The 18,732-nt window shown below is 35.3% G+C and overlaps 1 protein-coding gene across 2 annotated transcripts in view; it reads right to left on the bottom strand.

Annotated features, from left to right (window-relative positions):
• Positions 1-280: 280 nt before the first annotated feature.
• LOC145988409 (uncharacterized) overlaps positions 281-18,732 on the bottom strand; it is a 219,286-nt gene continuing 200,834 nt past the window's right edge. For both annotated transcript variants that reach the window (XM_083123291.1, XM_083123292.1), the window contains exons 6-8: positions 12,041-12,163; positions 8,898-9,086; positions 281-844 (exon numbers count right to left, since the gene is read on the bottom strand). In XM_083123291.1, coding sequence (XP_082979417.1) covers positions 741-844; positions 8,898-9,086; positions 12,041-12,163 — 416 coding nt within the window. In that variant the 3' untranslated portion in view covers positions 281-740. The remainder of the gene's footprint in view (positions 845-8,897; positions 9,087-12,040; positions 12,164-18,732) is intronic.

The following is an 18,732-nucleotide window of genomic DNA, read 5'->3' as shown; positions in this document are numbered from 1 at the left end:
TTTTGAGGCTAAAGAGAAATCGTACTATAAAAATGGCATCGAAAAATTGTATGACTGCTATAATCGTTGTATCGCCCTCGAAGGCAACTATATTGAATAATAAAATCGAATTTTGTCAAAAAAAAATATTTTTTACTATGTTAGCCTACGAACTTTTCAGCCCAACTGTTATTGAACCTGGGACTACGCCATAGGGGAGGCCCTCCCCTCATTGTTAGATAATAAACAAAGTTAGAATGGATGATAAACCAATAACATTCATAACTACACAGAGTAAAATGCATAGATTTATTTTAACAATAATATCCTAACATATAAATTAATAAGGACACGTCAGTAAAGGAGTGCACATGCACTACTTATCTACAAATGAGGAGTCCTCACCTCAGCAATTAAATATAAAATTCTTAATGACTTTTCCCATAAAGAATGCACATTAAACAACTTCATTGAAGTTGAAGTCAATGTAAGTCCTCATTTGCATTTATGATTAGCCTCTAAAACACAGACTGAGTTGTTATTGCACTGAACAACAGTTTCATGCATAACTGCTGGCACAATAAATTGCTTTGTACACTACTTATATTTCTTCATTTACTCTGAACACTAACAGCTGGTGATCAACAGCAAACTGGAGAAAAGCTTTAGATTGCTTCTGTCCTACACAATACTTCTGGTAACTTCTTATAAAAAACATACAAGGCACAATTAAAGAGTCTTATGCACAATGCCGAGCTCTGTCATGCTTGAGATGGTTGTGCAAGATAGCTAACCCTTCGTGTTACTTCTGTTGTGGTTTTCCGGTTTCCACGTTCAACACCGTGAGCATCACTCAGCGATCGCTCTGAAAATAAAAATTCAAAAGCATGAAAAAATTAATTAACACTAATATAAATCTGGATGTTGATTTCCATCTAGTGTGACTAATTTATACTCTGAAATGTCTGCAAATGCATCCACACACTCACGTCTTATGCTCTTGTCCTAGGATAAATAAACTCGCATCATGGTTATATATTTAAGGGAGGGTTTTAAGAGTCCAAACCCACACCCTTTGTCTAGTAAACATTTTACCAGTGGCGTCTCGTTCCTTGGGGCTTCCGGAGCTTAGCCCCTAAAGAAAAATGGACATATTCACGTAATTATCAATCACCATAACGCATAACTATCACACAGTTTTTTAAAAGGCGATTTTTACCCATGTAAATTCATCGTCTGTTGCAATGGATACGACAGTGCTCCTAGCGGCATTGATGTCAATTATCGCTTCCCGGGGCACGTCGCAAAGGAAGGCGTGGCCTACACCCACCTACGCTACAGTGAAGGTCACATGCTAGTAGAGAGAGGAGGGGAGAGTGCAATGGATTTGAGTGCTGATTCGAGGCTAGTTCTGTTGTCTCGCGTTCGATCTCACGTGTTGTTCTGTAGTGTTTTGGTGGCTTTCATTCGCTATGTTTGATTGAGTTTGGCAGGGTTGATGTTCGAACACAAATTGATGAAGGACATAGGCTGTCAATTACAAGACATAATGAATTTGTCCAGAGCATATATTAAACTGAATTATTGATTGCTTAAAATTCTCTGGTCGACATGAACTTGCTCTACGAGGACATAATGTAAAGGTAAAGTAAAAGGTAAAGTGTTCCCCTGGGCATAGCACCACGCCATGAAGGCGTATAGGGGGTGTGGGGGTAACGCCCCACACTTTCTTGATCCGGTCGTGAGTGGGGGTGATGTGATCAGCATCACGCCCCTGACCGCCTTTACCCCCCAGGTACCCATGTTATTCGACGCTGGGTGGGTGCCGGAGCCGCTTCCATCGTTAGAAAAGTTCCCGGATTTGAACCGGCCGGGGATCGAACCCGGGACCTTTAGCATGGTAGTCAGACGCGTTACCGACTGAGCCACCGTGGCCACGAGGACATAATGAAAGAGAACAATCTTTAAACAGAGGCATCTTCCCAGATTTATTATCCCTTCATAAAAGAGGGAACTTCGTGTTCTTTATTGTGGTGAAGAGACAAACATAGTTTTAATAAGATAAGTCCAATTTTGTAGTCTAGAAGAAAAAATACCTATTTTTTTGTAATTCATGTGAATTGTCATTATATTTTTAATTCTTTAAAAAATAAGCCCCGGCCAAATTTGAGGCCACAAGACGCCACTGCATTTTACATGAGTGTCAAGCATTAATCGAAAGAATTTGAATATTTATGAATTATGTGGCCCTCTGTCTGATTTTGGTTAATAGAGCACAATTATTTCATGAGTACAGTATGTTTTTCAGGCTAGCAACATTAGTTTTCTTATAAATGCCTAACATTACCAATAAATTACTGTGGAGGAGGATATGCGAGATATCCGTGCAAGAATTAACTTTAAAAATTTTTATAAGAAGGAAAACAAACTAATTTGTATATTTAAAATGAGACCCCACTATGCACGAAAACCAAGTGAAAATAATATTTTGATGAATAATGGATCTCGGGAAGAATAAATATCAGATGATAGATAATGTTAAATTAAGGGTGTTGACAAAGTGTAAGGCATAAGATTGGAAAGCCTGGAGGTTGCAACAAAAACCTACATATTAAGGCAGAGAATGACTTGCAAGATATAGTATGTACCTATGATATTTACTAATAGCACACCCACCATCTGATATAAAATACAAAATATTTGGTTCAAATTGTAAACATATCACTTCTTTAATTCCTTTTGTATAAATAGGTTGCTCCAAAGAGTTTTGCACTTTAATTGAATTATGCATTTTGAAATGCATTTGAAAATCAGTACACATGAATCATGCTTTTATAGTAATAATAGGACATCATCAAACAAGTTAGTTAAAAAAGAATGAGATCAGTAAAAGCATCACTAAATTTACCAGGTAATAGCATCACTAAATTTACCAATAATCTGAAATACTCTCATCAGCCAGTATTGACTATTCATGATAAACCATATCTAATAGTCGATATGTCAAAGCATGGACTCCAACAGACTTTGGCATCTAAACCTGTGTCATTTTATCTAGAACTTATTGATCAATGCATTGAGGATGTTAGCAAAAGACTGTGGCACATTAGGGCTGATCTTGAAAGTTAAGATTTCACTTTTAAGGCTGAAATTTCAATCGGGAAATTCTTGACAATTGCGTGTTACCACACACCTATTCCAAAGGGTTGAGCCAATACCAATACTGATGCATCAGTAATTGAAACTATCATTTGGAATTTAATCACCAATACTGACCGATACTTTTTCAGAGTCCAGGTGTCTTGCAGCATCCTCAAAAATGCTATGCAACACTTGTGAGTAGGGCCACATATTTATTGTGAATAAAATATCAAGATTTTGATGTAATGACTGGGCACATTTCAAGCTCAGAAACAGTGCATAAAAAATTTGCACATTTATCCAGTTATCAGAGTATTAAGTTTATTCCTGTGTAAAGGAGCCAATTTTAGCTCCTCAAATTTTCACATCAGAATTAACCAATTTTCCATGATTTTTCGTAACTAACAGGATAATTCAAGCTGCAGGAAATGTTTTGGTAAATAAACTACATTTCGTGTTTCAGATTTTACAGTTCATTTCGTTCGAAAATGTATCTCAAACCTTTAAAAAACATGAAAAATGAAAATTACGCTGTATTTTTTTTACATTTCGTGTTGCCGTCGAAAACAAAATATGTACCTCTACTTAAGAGGAGTCTAAATACCCTGCAAATTATTATGCAAAATCCACAATGAATGTTGTGATCAGATGATTAGCTCCTATGAAATTTTAAATATTGTAAGGCAAAACTCTAGTAGATTGCCATAATATAGTTTGAACAGAGAACTTTTAAACGTGGATAGGGGAGGATGACAGCCCCTTCTGCCTTTGCCCTTTATCCACATATGGGTTTGCACAGTAAGGTACCAGATTTTTTAAAAATATATGATTCTGTGTATTTGGTTTGTACTTTATCTGCGGTAAACATGTTCAATAACTGAATTAACTGTTCTTGTGAAGATAACTTAATATTACATTCACACATTGTATTGTATTCTATTCAATTAAGAAGTTAAAGGAGGAGAACAAAGTTAAAAATGAAGCTAAGAAAATGCCTAGTGGGTACTGAAGCACTGAATGAACATTAGACTTTACAACTGTCTGGTTTGAAATAGGAAGTACAGCTAAGAAAGGGTGTTAAACTGTCATGGCATTTATTTTGTTTGTGTAACATAATAAAAGCATGCTGTGGGCTAATCATAGAGTGCATTTCGAAGGAAAAGTTATTACTTTACAAGGTTAGCAGACAATATGATTTTGTCTGCAGCCAATGTTTCAGATTTGGAGGGAGTAAGAAACAAACCATTTCCACTTGTAAGTTAGATCCCATTTGACATTGATATTTTGCTGTTCCACTATAAGAGGACCTTAAATATTGCAACCAGTGTCTCTTTAACGTTAGTTTGTTTGACTGAGCCCAACTTTCAGGACACTCGGCACACACTATCTGTACTCAGTGAAACTAAAATTCCTTTCAGTAGCACTGGATATCATCATCTGCATAAATATGTAATGTTTTGGTTAGGTTAGTGTACTGTTGTTGCTCTGATCTAATTGTTGTGAAAAATGAGGACTGTGCCATTTGTAGTAAATAGAAATGTTTCTGGCCAATGGAGATACTTCATGTTAAAATATGAAATATATTGAAGGTAAAAAATGTATGTTTATATTTCCAAACTCTATAATATAAAACAAAATACATGGAAGGTAAATGTATTTGTATTCATAAAAAACACTATAGAATAAAGATATATTGAAGATAAAGAGGATTTTTATTTATCCAAACTCTACATTAACCATAAAAATGTTTCATAATTAAATTTTAAAAATGCAGAAAGTGGGCAGGGGGTATTTATATGGTATTTATTCTGAGTGAAAAGGGCAAAGAGCTTCCGAGTTCATTTAAATCAAACAAAAGTTATGTAAAAAATAGAGAATAATGAAGTATGTGCATGGGGCTTGGGGGGCTCGAGCCCCCCCCAATTTTAACGATGTGGGGGCAGAGCCCCCCCCCCCAATAATTTTGCCTAAGAGTATCTAATGTATTATTTTGCTTCTCTTGTAAAGTTTGCTCTGAATTGTGCCACATGATCTTAACTTTAAATACACGTTTGAAATGTTCTAGACCATCAACTTTGGGGGGCTGAGACCGCCAAACCATCAACTTTGGGGGAGGGGGGGCTATGACCAGAGACAGCAAAACACATGACTTTTTACTATATACTAAGAATATAATTATCATATATTAATCAGACATAATAAATTTAGCCAACGACTTCTTCAAGACTGTTTGGGAATCCCCTATAAGAATGCAAATATTTAGGAATATTATTGATGTGAATGAGAAGGCTGGCCATACTGGACTGCGACCACTTTGCCCTCATCGGTGCACGTTGAGAGCCTCCAGTATGCAACAGATCTTAAGGAACTATGAAAACCTTCTCAATTTTTTTGAGAAATTTTCTGAAGAAGATTCTACTGAATGTGCTGGATACCTGGAGACAATGCTTCACTTCAAGACATTTTTCTTTCTCTCCCTCTACTGCCATGTGATGGATCCAATAGAAGAGGAAATCTGTAAGATTCAGTTTCCACACATTGATGCTACAGAAGTGGAATGAAAACTAAAATACTTGACTGACATCTTTCAAGAAAAGCGAATGGGTTTTGAGCAGTTCTGGCAGAGGTCAAAATTCACAGAGGGCAAACCCAGCCTCGTTGATGAGTCAGAATTGCCCCGGCAACGTCACGTCCCTAAGAGACTTGAAAAACCTGATGCTGCCAAACCTCACAAGTTCTACACTCCAAAATAGTATTATAAATCAATATACACTTACGTGTGTAACACAGCAAAATCATGTGTTAAACAAGGACATGAATCTACAGGACTACAAAAAGTAACAGCCGTAGAGAAAGAATGCATCTCAGCTCTGAACAGTTGCACAACAAACTTTCAGCAAACGCGAGAATTCTTTTGCCAAGATTTGGATGCTGATAGGCTCTCCTTACGCATGTCCATGCTTGGTGATATCGCCAAACAGAAGAAAGTGGTTCTAACTACCATGCGTGACATAAGGAAGTTTCTTTTGGAAGACAGTACCCTCCAGGAGTTTCTGCCTGAAGTTGCCAAATTCATGATGGTCCTCCGCACTGTGCCAGTGACGACAGCCACAGCCGAAAGGTCATTCAGTGCTGTTCGCCGACTGATGACATATTTGAAATCTACAATGGGGCAGAACAGATTAAGCAACTTAGCGGTACTCCTCATACATCAAACTGTGCTTGATAATTTGGACCTGAGACCGCTCGTTAATGAGTTAAAAAAAAAATAACCCAGTGTGTAGAGCAACTTTTGCTTTATTTTTAAATCATGTTCATATGTTTTTGTTGTAAATGTTACTTTATATCTTAGTGGTGTACATGCTATTTGTTTTTTTATTATTGCAAAATTAAATTTAAAAAGTTAAATATTGTAGCAAGAACAAAAAAGTAAAACTTATTTTCCTGCTATTTGTGTTAGCATTTATGTAAATAATTAAATAAAACTGTTAAATATTGTAAATATTCAACACTAAGGTTATTTGCAACCCATCACATGTCTGTTGCGGACATTAAAACACACCCATGTCCTCGCCGGGACTCGAACCCGAGACCTCTGGATCAAAGCGAGTTGAGTCGACCACCCAACACGTTCTACTACCGAGGCCGGCATAAAACTGTTAGGTTGGCCACTTAATGTAAATACATACTTTTCAATAATAATGTTAATTGTTACCTAAAAATAACAAATGAGCAGACACAAAAGACATAAAGCGACTTTGAAACATTTTCTAAACGTTTTTCATGTTACATTTCATTTGCATGAGGAATATAATAGCTGCTTAAAAACTGCTATACGAAGACATAATTTTTATTTTTAAAAAAGGGAGGGAGTGAGTCATTAATTTTATTTCAGTGATCAGAGCCCCCCCCCCAATAATTTTGACAAGTCGACGCCCCTGAGTATGTGTATGAAGGAAAGTGAATGAGCATAACATAACCAACTAAACCTAGAAGTGCTATTTGTTGAGACTGCTATTACTGTACTGTTTAAACCTTGACCACATTGAGAAACAGGAATAAAAATGGGCAGATTCAGATATAAGAATGAAGATGGATACAGAAATTACGTGAATAGATTATGGATGGTCACAAAATCTGGATAACTGATATCCGGATTTCAAAATATCTGATATCCATTTCAGATGCAACGGATAATTTAGATATCCAAATATAGAGATAATCTGGATATCTAGATACTCTTAAAATTCAGATATCTGAATATGCAGATAATTTGGATATCTGTTTAGTACAGATTTAAAGAATTTGCAGAAAATCCGAACAGTGAAATATGAACATGACAAATAAAAGAATATGTGGATAGCCCATAAAATAGTAAAATGCAGAAATAATGAGAAGTGTGTTTTTATGCACGATTTACTTGCGTTTATACAATGACACTTGTTTGTGCAACAAGAAATACTAAAATATTTACCCAAAAGTTAATTGAGCACATATGTTTAATTTTCTTGAAATCATAAAATAAGCAATTAGATTAAGTTAAATATCTTGGGTGTACTTGTATAGAAGTTTTTTACACTTTGTTTAAAATGATTAGCACTAAATTCAATATTTCAGAGTTTAGCAAAATTATTATATACAAAATCATTGGTTTTTTGTGTAATTTTTTTACATCACAGCCAGAGGCATCTGCTGAGCACATGCGTCAATTGTGGGAAATGAATGATTACTTTCTTTCACTTCAGATCCAAGAAATGCAATATACAGGGTGGCTCAAAGAGTCACTTAACACCCTCGGTACAAGGCCACTGCAGCACGCAACGTGGAAATGGTGATGACCAATCATTGCCAGACCAAGGAGGAACCACATTGACGCCACCGCGCATGACACCATCTTGATGTCCGCCATCTTGAATTCAACTTCAGAATTTTAAATGGAAAGGGGGTAATATGATATATCAAATCAGGCTAGAATTTCACGAGAAATGCAATGGTGAAGGTTTTTCAACATATCTTTAACCAGTAAAAAGTTATGACTGAATTCTTGTACCAATTTGCTCCTTTTCGAGGTGTTAGAAAAATGCCTCAAAATTTGTTTACCCCACTGGTAATGCATCGAGATCAAAGTAATGTCTAGGGAGAGAATTATGAATGGTTGTCACGAACAATTACAGTGTGACGCTTCCATTAAATGAAAAGTCCTTCACAGTGACAAGGCTAATGCTTATGTTCATAAGGAAGTTCATAAACAGAATATGCAATGACTGGTCATCACCATTTCCATGTTGCGTGCCGCAATGGCCTTGTACCGAGGGTGTTAAGTGACTTTTTGAGCCACCCTGTAGAATTCCGCATGTGCTCAGCTGACACCTCTGATCACAGCACAGTTTGCTGGAAATTTGTATTGGTTCTGTGTTTATCCACACCAAAACCCAAGAAGTATAAAATACTTGTAATTTTAAGCTTCCTTGGCGAGTGGTCAAGTGAACATTTTTTTTAACAGGAATATCCCCACCAATATGTCAGATCTGTTTAAGTTTTTCACATAAGCCCTGCCAATTAAGTGCTACTTTTAAAGTACTGTTTGTACTCTTTGGTACATATTATCTTACATTTTTAAGAATTAACAAAATAATAATAGGTAACACAAGAAATGTATCCATACTATGTAACTACTATTTTCATGCAATAAAATGTAAAATGATATAATCCTAATCTATACAACAGCAAACAAAGTTCTTTATGAAATATGACAAGAAATATTAAAATTGCATTACCTCTGTATCGAAGTAACTGTGGACCATTACTTATTAGATAATGCCTGTCCGCTGCCACTTTTGATGGATTAAACAACTGTGTCTGCCGAAAAGATCCAACTGGCGTCAACATTGACCTTGAACTACAAAACGAAGGAGATGGAGTGTCACCGGGAACCCTTAGACTTGCAGATGCATGGTCGCTTGACGCTGAAACAATTACACATTCTGTTTGAAATAGTCATCACTGGCGCATGCAAGATTTGCAGAAAGTCTGTAATTACGTGAACCTCCACAATACTACATTTTTGTGCTGACAAATAAAAAATATTAGACTTGAAGTTGGCCAACATCTTGTATTGGAATTTGATTTTCAGTACTATACTACATACACTGGAAATAGCGATTAAAGGGAGAGCTTGTTTTACAGGGTAATTCACAATTCTCTCTTTGGTTTTCAGAGTCAATAAAAAAAGCAACCAAGACAGATGCAGTAGAAAATCCATATCATTAGATATGGAAACTGCAAGATTTTGTAGAACAAGAGTGCAGCATGGAATGATGGAGTTGCATTTTTCTCTGCTAGAACAGTAGTGTTGCAATTATGGTGCATACAGGTGAACAAAAAAGCATTTTGCATGTTTGAATTTGCCAAACATAAGTCAGTAGTGATGCAATGAAGTTTTCATGCTATATACCGTAAAGAAGCACCTACAGTTAAACAATTCATGAGGAATAATACTGTGTTTTTATGCTTATAATAACCGTAGACTACGAGAGAAATAATAATTCATGAGGGTAGAGGAAACCTTTGTGGCAGTAGCAGCTGCTGCCTATTAGCACACTCACACATGCACACCCAAATAAATGTGCAATATAATTAATTTTTATTATATTTATTCATTGAATGCCATTTCTTCAAAACATCAAATGTTCCCAGGCCACATCACCTTCCATTTACTTCCTTATGTCAGCTTTTCTATCTGAGTAACCCGTGTGAAATGTGCATGAACAAAAATGGAAAGTGTATACAGGTGCATACCAAAGTGGTGCTGTATTTGATGGTGGGCAGAGGAAGCAGGAAGGCTCTTCTTATGGTTTGGATTTGTGGGCTCTTGGACTTGCTTCGCACCAAGAATTGTACCTACGAACATGCGCTGTTCCCTCTTCGTCATGTAGTGTTGCAATCTTTCCATTTCTTGCCATGTAATGGAGTTGAGAATAACCCCACCTATCATTACAAATTGAGGGGATTTTTTTTCAGCAAGGGAAATTTTGATCTCTCACACCTCACGTGGTTTCAAGCATAGCATCAAAATCCGAATGAGGGAAGGGAGGGAAAGGAAGGGGAGTGGGCGTGGCGTGTAATGACAGAGTGCATTCAATGATGCAAGGGAATGATGGAATACGTTTATAGAGGTGCTGGAAAAATTGTTTTCAAAATGTTAGCGGTTTGAATTAAAGACATTCACAATGTCTTAGGAATTAGTGCCATTTAGATGGTATGACTTGTATTTGGAAGTTAAATGAAAATGTTAAATAAACAGAGTTTAATCTTGTATTTTGTTCACAGAACAGTCAATCCAATTCATTATTCAGTGTGTATGAGAATCTGTAACTTATACTGTGTGTCACAGATTTGACAATTTCTGTAAAGGTGCTGGCAAGAACTAGTTGCATTTGATTAGGGTTTCAAAGACTATTGTGACAATAACTAAATTGATAAGTACATTAAAAATGGTACTCCCTCTGTCCCATAATTGTAGTCCGGTATGCCAAAATGGTAACTTTTTATTTATGTTCTTTTGGATACTTGATCCGCCAATTTGTACTAATCCTTGAATAATAACGTTGTATGACTCATTCCCGTGTTTCATTTTCTTCTTCTGTATACACCAATGTCACAGTTTGAATATCGGACAAGTATTATGGGACAACAAACAAAAGTGTACCGGACAATAATTATGGGACAGAGGGAGTAATTAACTTAAGTGTACGATGAAATGTTTATGTGGCATTAAATCTGGGATTCTGATGTGACATTTACATTGAAGAAAGATAATATATATTATTAAAACATTTTAATTACACAAAATACTGGCGATATTATTATTCCTTACAAACCATAACACACAGATTACTGAAAGTTGACTCCTACCATGATTTTCCTATGTATACATGGCTATGCCATTGCCATTCGTATTTCACTTTCTAGACTAAAAAAAAAAATCTGTTGCTACTTCTTTCATCTAAGTATCTCTTAGGAGTGAGCCAATACCACTTTGAACTAATGCTAATGCATTAGCCTTCCTGATTCCCATTCAGAATATTTATAAATTTTTCCATTGCAACTATATCATAGCAATCTATGAGATTTTTGCTTTAAATATTCATTTGCACAAGATCAAATAATCCATTTCTTTCCACGATGTAAAAATAATGAAAATTATGCATTTGGAATAATTTTCAGGACATTTAGGATTCATGAAAGTGATGCACATAATTTTTGCAAGCTCCAAGAGGCATTCAAACTCTGTTATAGTATATATGTGGTGATTAAATTCCAACCAATGCTTACTGATACAGATACCACTTCTATCAGTTCATATCAGTTTGAGCTCAGCCGTAGGACTTAAAACTACCCTCACAATGCTGTCAATGCTGAAATTTGAAGGTTTCTACTAGAGATGGCCATTCCAGATAAAATTTTATCTGCATATCAGATAATTTTCTGTCCGGATTTCAAATATGGACATCTGAATTGTCTGGATATTAGACATCCAAATATTCAGCTTATCTGAATGTGTGCATTATCTGGTCAGTTTTAACGTTTATCTATTTTACGGGCTATCCACATATTCTTTTATTCGTCACGTTCATATTTCACTGTATGGATTTTCTATAAATTCTTCATCAAATCTGTTCTATCTGGATATCCGAATTATTAGGATATCTATTCCATCCAAAATGGATATCAGATAATTTGAATCCAGATATCTTATCCAGATTTTGTGGCCACCCCTAGTTTCCAATAGAACCTCAAACCACCCCTGCTGAAGGCAAGAACACTAACTATTGGTACATGGGTGTTCTTATAGTTTGAATACACAAAATGAATAACTCATTAACAAAAATAGTTCTTGTAATATAGTATTAGTATGTACCTGTTGATCCAAAGAATATGTCATTACTCATACGTTTTGGTACTCCCCTAAATGTTGCAGGAACAGAAGGGGGTGGGGTGTCCATTGTTGTATCACAGCTATCTGCATCTATATCTGTAACCACTGAAATAAAAGAATGGCATCAGTATTTCTAGAAATAATTCTCTAGCCAGTTTCTTAATATATGTGATACATACAATGGATGTTGAATTTGATTGGGAATATCAATACTACTTGAAACAATACATATTGTGAAACATTTGGAGACAGTAAGATTACAGTTAATAAAAATAGTGTTGCCCACAAAGAATTGAAATTATATAATAATTACTTAGTAAAAACATTTTGAGTTCATTTAGAAGAATTTCTCTTAGAGAAAGGTTTTACAAAGTAGATGAATTCTTAGGTATGCAACAAAATCAATTAAAAAACTACTGTTGACTACTTACAATGAATATATGAGCATTCACCTACTGTCTGTACTTTACTACTAATTCTAATTTTTATGAGAATTTGCTATGTCTATATTTTAATTGTGCATTGTATTATATTTTACTTAATATGTTATGTATTATCTTTCAATTATGTCTTGTATCATGTCTTTACTTGTATATTACAAAAAAATAAGTAATGCCTCTAATGGAATGTAAAAAATATAATAAGCCAATCCAATGAAATGTACGAAGTGAATAAATGTAGTTGTCTATATCTACATGAAGGAGAAACATAAAATAGAGTAATATTTATTGCTGAAATAAAATTTTATACACTGAATTGATGTTATTTATAAATACAGGATATGAACCTACAAGTTAATTTCTAAAATTCATTCATGCATATGTACTTCAAAAATACCCATATTTTTAAAAAATGGGATTTTTTGAGGTAAGAATTAACACTTTTTCGAACAATGAAAATACTATTTAATACCAAACAAGAACTATTTCAATTACAATTATTTCACATAATTGTATATATTTCTGAAAGGAGGAAATCAGTTCTATTTTACTCAAATTGAACTGAAAATTCTGTTATGCATGGGGAAACATCTAAGTGTTGAAGTTTGCACATGACTTTTTTACTTTTTGAAGAATAATTGATTTCCTGTGTCATAAATCGATGAACTTTTGTTCAAAGTAATGAAAAAGCGTTTAATTCTGTTTAGTTTTGTAAAAAAGTCGCCCCCAACATGAAATTTCTAAAATCGTATAACATTTGCAAGTAGTAGCACTATGACTTTCTGGAGCCTTCTATAACTTTATTGAACCTTCTGGAACTTTCTAAAATGTTCTGGATGTTATAGAACTTAGTAGAAGTCTCTTGAACTTTCTGGAACAATCATTGTTTTAGAGTATGTAAGCTTCCTGATTGAGCAGCGGTAATTGTTTTTCTGAAAGATCTCTGTTCTGATTAATAATGCCCTCTTGCTGACAGACAAGTCAGTCGTCTCAATGTAGTATTGGAAGATGCAGTTAGGCAGTGCTGGCATGTGCATTGGAGCGCGACAACCAATAGTAGGACATCTGAGAATCAAGAGGAGACTCTCTCCAGCAAGAAGGAAGAAGACAACATAAGGCGGCGTAGTGGATGTGACCGACTTGAAATTGGAGGGAAAAAGCACTGTTATGCAGACTATATTCGGCAAACATTGGTCGTGTGCCACGTTGGGAAACAAAGGAACTTAGAAAACTGAAGCTGTGTAGTGTCATTTTGTGATGTCGCATGTTGTGCATAATTGTGTGCTTAGCCATTATTTTGTTGAAGTATGAACTATTCTGCAATAATTCCAATCACCAAGTATAATTTGTAATCATGTCTTATAAGAAAAGTGCTTTTACCATGGAGAAAAAAAACAAACAAGAAGATCTGGACGAAGAATTTACTATGATTTCAAGAATCACATAGGAAAAGAAGAATTGTTCCACTAGAAGAGCAATCACTGGAAAACTACAGCACCATACCACCCAAAATCCAAATTGTTAGTCGCTATCTGTTCCTTGGAGCATCCATTAAAGGAAGGGAAGAACGTGTAAAGGAAATCACGAAAGAAATAACAAGTTTATGGCAAAATAAATTAAATTTACCAATCTTATCAATTCAAGTCGTAGAAGCAAAACTGAATAAGGTGCTGAACACCTACGATGAATGTGTAAAACACCTACGATAAATGTGTAAAATGAGGAAAATATAATCAATTGAATGAGGTTTTTGACATCACAAAAGAAAATAGTGAATGAGGCTGTGCAGTGAAGACAGAAGGTTTATCATCTTCAGATCGAAAGCAAGGGACATGTTGGATATACAACTGGGTTAGACTGTGAGTTCCAAAACTATCCACCCATCCAAAAGAAGAAAAATGCCCTTGCAGCCCACTTCAACAACAGCAACAACAACAACAACTACTACTACTACTACATCAACTTCCGAAACATCAGAGTCAGAAAATTCAGATGAACACTCTATAAGGACAAGGAAGAAGTATAACAAAACCAAATCCGCAACCAAATTAGTAACATCTTCAAAGTTATCAACCAGCAAAGCAGCAACCATTTGCAGACAGTTATCTCAAGATGGGATCGACATTGAGACACCTTCACAATCTGGTATTTACAGGTCCACCATTAAAGAAGCTGTTAAACTTAAAGTAAAAAATGATGAAAACACTACACTTAGAAAACTGGTCATTGCATTTTGATGGTAAACGTATTGATGACCAAGAATATCAAGTGCTAGTGTTGAAGAATGAACGAAGAGAAGTTAAGTTAGAAGCACTAGATCTACCAGGTGGAAAAGCGGATACTGTTGTTAAAGGAATAACAGCCGTTCTCGATTAATACAATTTATGGAAAAGTATGAATATGATTGTTATGATTGTTGCAGGCACTACGAATGTGAATACTGGAAGAAAGAATGGGATTGTAATTCAGTTACAAAGACTGTTTGCTCAAAAGAAACTGGAAGAACCACAATTCATTGGTTGTCAACATCATGTTCTTGACCGAGTACTTTGCATAATGATGGATGACAAACTTGGAGGAAACAACACATCGCCCAATATCAAATATCCATTTATCCCAGAATTTGTAAAAAACTACGACCAGCTCAAGATGAATTTCGAGAATGGTAAAGAAGATATTACTGAAACAGCAAGATGGCGTAATATGAAATTTCAATTTAATTTAATTCGGGTTTTCCGCTTTTTTGAAGAAACTGGAGGATTTCCTGAAGTGAAGTTGCTGAAAGTACCTAAATTAAGTAATGCAAAATGGAATTCTCGAGCAATACTAGCTCTTTTGGCATTTATTCTTCTACCAGAGAGAAGAAACCACTATGCAAAATTTGTAGATTCATCTCTTACAGATGGGCTGACCATTGGTTTACTGACCAAATCTACAATGCAGATGATTATCAGAAGCTATGTAGCAGCTTGCAGGTTCATGAAAAAGCATTAAACTGTGTGGAACAGTTTGGAATCAAAAACCATCGAGACTGGGAATTCCCAGAACGTATCAGTTTGCAGAAAGGGCAATTAAGTGTCATCAAGATCTTAATAATGTCTGTAAAATAAAGGAGAAACTTCAGCTCAGATTTATTTTGTCTAACAAGACATGATAATTATGTATTATGCTATAATTATGCTATTAATACTTATAATTTTGTATTTATTTGTAATTTTGTATGTTACGTTATAACAATAAAATGTATATGGTAAAATTGATTTTTGGTTTGGGGGTGACCTCTTTTTCAAAACTAAGTCAAATTATTTCCTTTTTCATTACCTTTGAACAAAAGTTCATCAATTTATGACACAGGAACAGGGGTTACAAAAAGGTCATTACCCTATTATGCACATTTACTGAGTTACAAGATCAATGGAATTTGCTATGAAATACCTTCAAGATTTGAAGATGAAGAATGATTATTAGGGCTCATCTTAAACAATCCTTCCATTTACATTCTTCTCTGTTTCACAATATCCTTTCTACTATTTCAGGAAGAAACAATTCTAAGACTTGAATATTAAAAGCTTAATCTATTGCAATTAGTTAAATAATGTTTGCAACTGCCATCTATTTCTTGATAATGGATTGAAGACTGAGATAATCATGAAGGTCACACTGAACTACTTCCTGATGTTGCAACACAAGAAAGTTACCCATTTCATTCTGAAATTTTGTTATGATAGTTGATATGAAAAATGGAGGAAAGTGAATGCAGGAGTTCTTGGTTAATATAATGTGAACTCACTTTTTTTCCCAGTATATTAATTATGAATTACGAAAAAGTGATGGAATGATCATAATGTTGCAAAAAGGGGATTATAAATTCATAAGACCATATCAAAACCAAAATATTATTACGCAGACAAGATGGATCCACTTTAATATGTATTTTAAAAATTTCACAAATACAATGCAACATACATTGACAATATAATGAATAAATTATTATATGGTCACTGTTGTTGCATCTTCTGTACTAACAATTTGTATTTATTGTCCATAATATGCAATATAAATGAAAATCCATCAGACTTTTTTTATTACTCGACAAAGAATTAGTAAACTGTAGAAGAACAGTGGGAGTAGTAGGTAGGATAAGTAATAGAGGTCAAATTTGAAACAGACATATTTTTATATAATACACTAAAGTCTATAAATTAAATTTCAGAATTTTAAGTCGTATTTTACTGAACTTTCTCAAAAGACTAAATGTGTAAACTGAATGTGGTTATATCTACATTTGTAGAAATAATATTTATTGATTGATTCATTGAGTTTGTCTTTTAAGTCCACTTTATGCACAGCAAGACTAATCAGAACTGGACAGGCGCGGTTGGCCCTATAGCGCACAGGATCAATGAACCTCCAGTAATATATGGCATTTACCTCGAGAATGGACAATGAACAATGTCTTTACCTTTTTGACAATTTTTCGCTAAAATTTCTACACAAGTAGTCATGTATTTGTGTCCGTAACATGGCAAATTCTTTTGCTGAGAAAGAGAAACCATGAGTCTGCTGCCTTTGTGCAGACACTCAGCTGAACCATCACAGGAGAGCTCCTGCCATAGTGAAGGTTCGGGCAGCAGGCAGAAGCTCGGGGTAGCTATATGGGCAAAATACATGGAAGAGGATATTGAGGAACCTCGATCTCCAACCAACGGTCATGTGCAGTTCGTGCTCTCTCAGAAGCCGCAGCAGAAGCCAGAAGGCACTGTCCTCGCTCCATGCTGCGAGTGAGGCCCAGCTGGTTCCTTACTTCCAGTGTTGCCCTGTGAGGTTCAAGTTTGAAGCGCATTCGATACATATTCAATTGTCTCTGTGGAATAATTTTTGTGCTGAACTTCTTGGCATAAATGCAAAATTGTGGCAGAGAAGAATGAGTAGAAATGAATGAAAGCTGGAATTAAACACGATGAATTAAAATAAAAGAAATACATTACTAAAATAACTCTAGCATGCATTCAGACTTTTTCCTTAAAGATGGAAACACTTCGGATATGAGAAAGTAAAAGAATGCCACAATCTTAGACAAGAAAGGAAGACGTGACAAACCCTGCCTGTGTCACTGTTTCAAGTTTGTAAGTTTTCAAAGTGCTTGGATAGTTGTTGCAAAGTATTGATGCTCCAAAGGATGGACTATGTTACGTCATTTGATGCAGTGTAGGTGTTGCTGTCTGCGCAGGTATGAAATGACCGTAAATAAATGCATACAATTAATGGAAACAAACTTTCTCGTATGTTGAAAGAAAATTAGAGATAATGCATGTGCTGGTCGACCAAAAAATGAAAGAAAAAAAAAGTAGAGTTTCAATGAAAGGGTCTCAGGTTTCTAGTACGCACATGTCATTGGTTTGCCATTTCCCTTTAATAATTGTAGGACCATTGTGATTAGTCATTTTTTAATTGCAGGCATGGACGTCCGAAGGGAAAAAGGTGCCACACCCACCTGGAAAATTAATTTCAACCTAAAAGTATTTATTACACAAATATAATTTCATTTCAGTCACAGTAATTTATAATAATTATTATAAAGGCGTTGCAAGGACTGAAGGAGTGTTGAGAGAAAAAAAAACACTATTACATGGGAAAATGTGCCCAGTTTCTTCCCCCTGGAAAAAAAATGATCTTGCTTCCCACCCCTGGAACAAATCCTGAGGACGTCCATGATTTTCTAATAAAACCCGAAATTTCTTTCATAGAGGCACAATTTATCGTACTTAGTTTTAGCCCTAAATTTAATTGCACACCTCTATTATGAAACCTCATCCAATGAAAAATTTATGTACCAATCTTTTAAGCCCCCCCCCCCCGCCCCCGATCCCTTTGTTTCGCAAAGAAAGTATATTTCTGGAAACTAAATGTGTGTCATATGACTTCAGTGAACCCCTAGGAAAATAATGCAAGAGCCGTGCCTGGAACTGGACCTACAGTTTAAAGTGGGATCTGAACCACTGTGTCTCCACAGGGTACTGAACAAGGGACTCCTTGATTACAAGGCGACGACATGACTGCTACACAATCAGAGAAGCAAATAATATTTATAAATGAGATGGTATTATCTCTATTTTTTAATATTCACATTATATTACAGCTATGAAAGTAGTTTATGTGAGAATTGTTGTGTATATCCAGCAGCACAGACTTCATCTAAGGTTTCTTTTGAGGATAGAGGCAAGACCCAACAAA

This window comes from Lepisma saccharinum, chromosome 5 (genome assembly GCF_977018435.1).
Source record: "Lepisma saccharinum chromosome 5, izLepSacc3.1, whole genome shotgun sequence".
Taxonomy (NCBI): domain Eukaryota; kingdom Metazoa; phylum Arthropoda; class Insecta; order Zygentoma; family Lepismatidae; genus Lepisma; species Lepisma saccharinum.
Note: the sequence above shows the minus strand (reverse complement) of the source record. Positions and strands in the feature narration are given on the sequence as shown.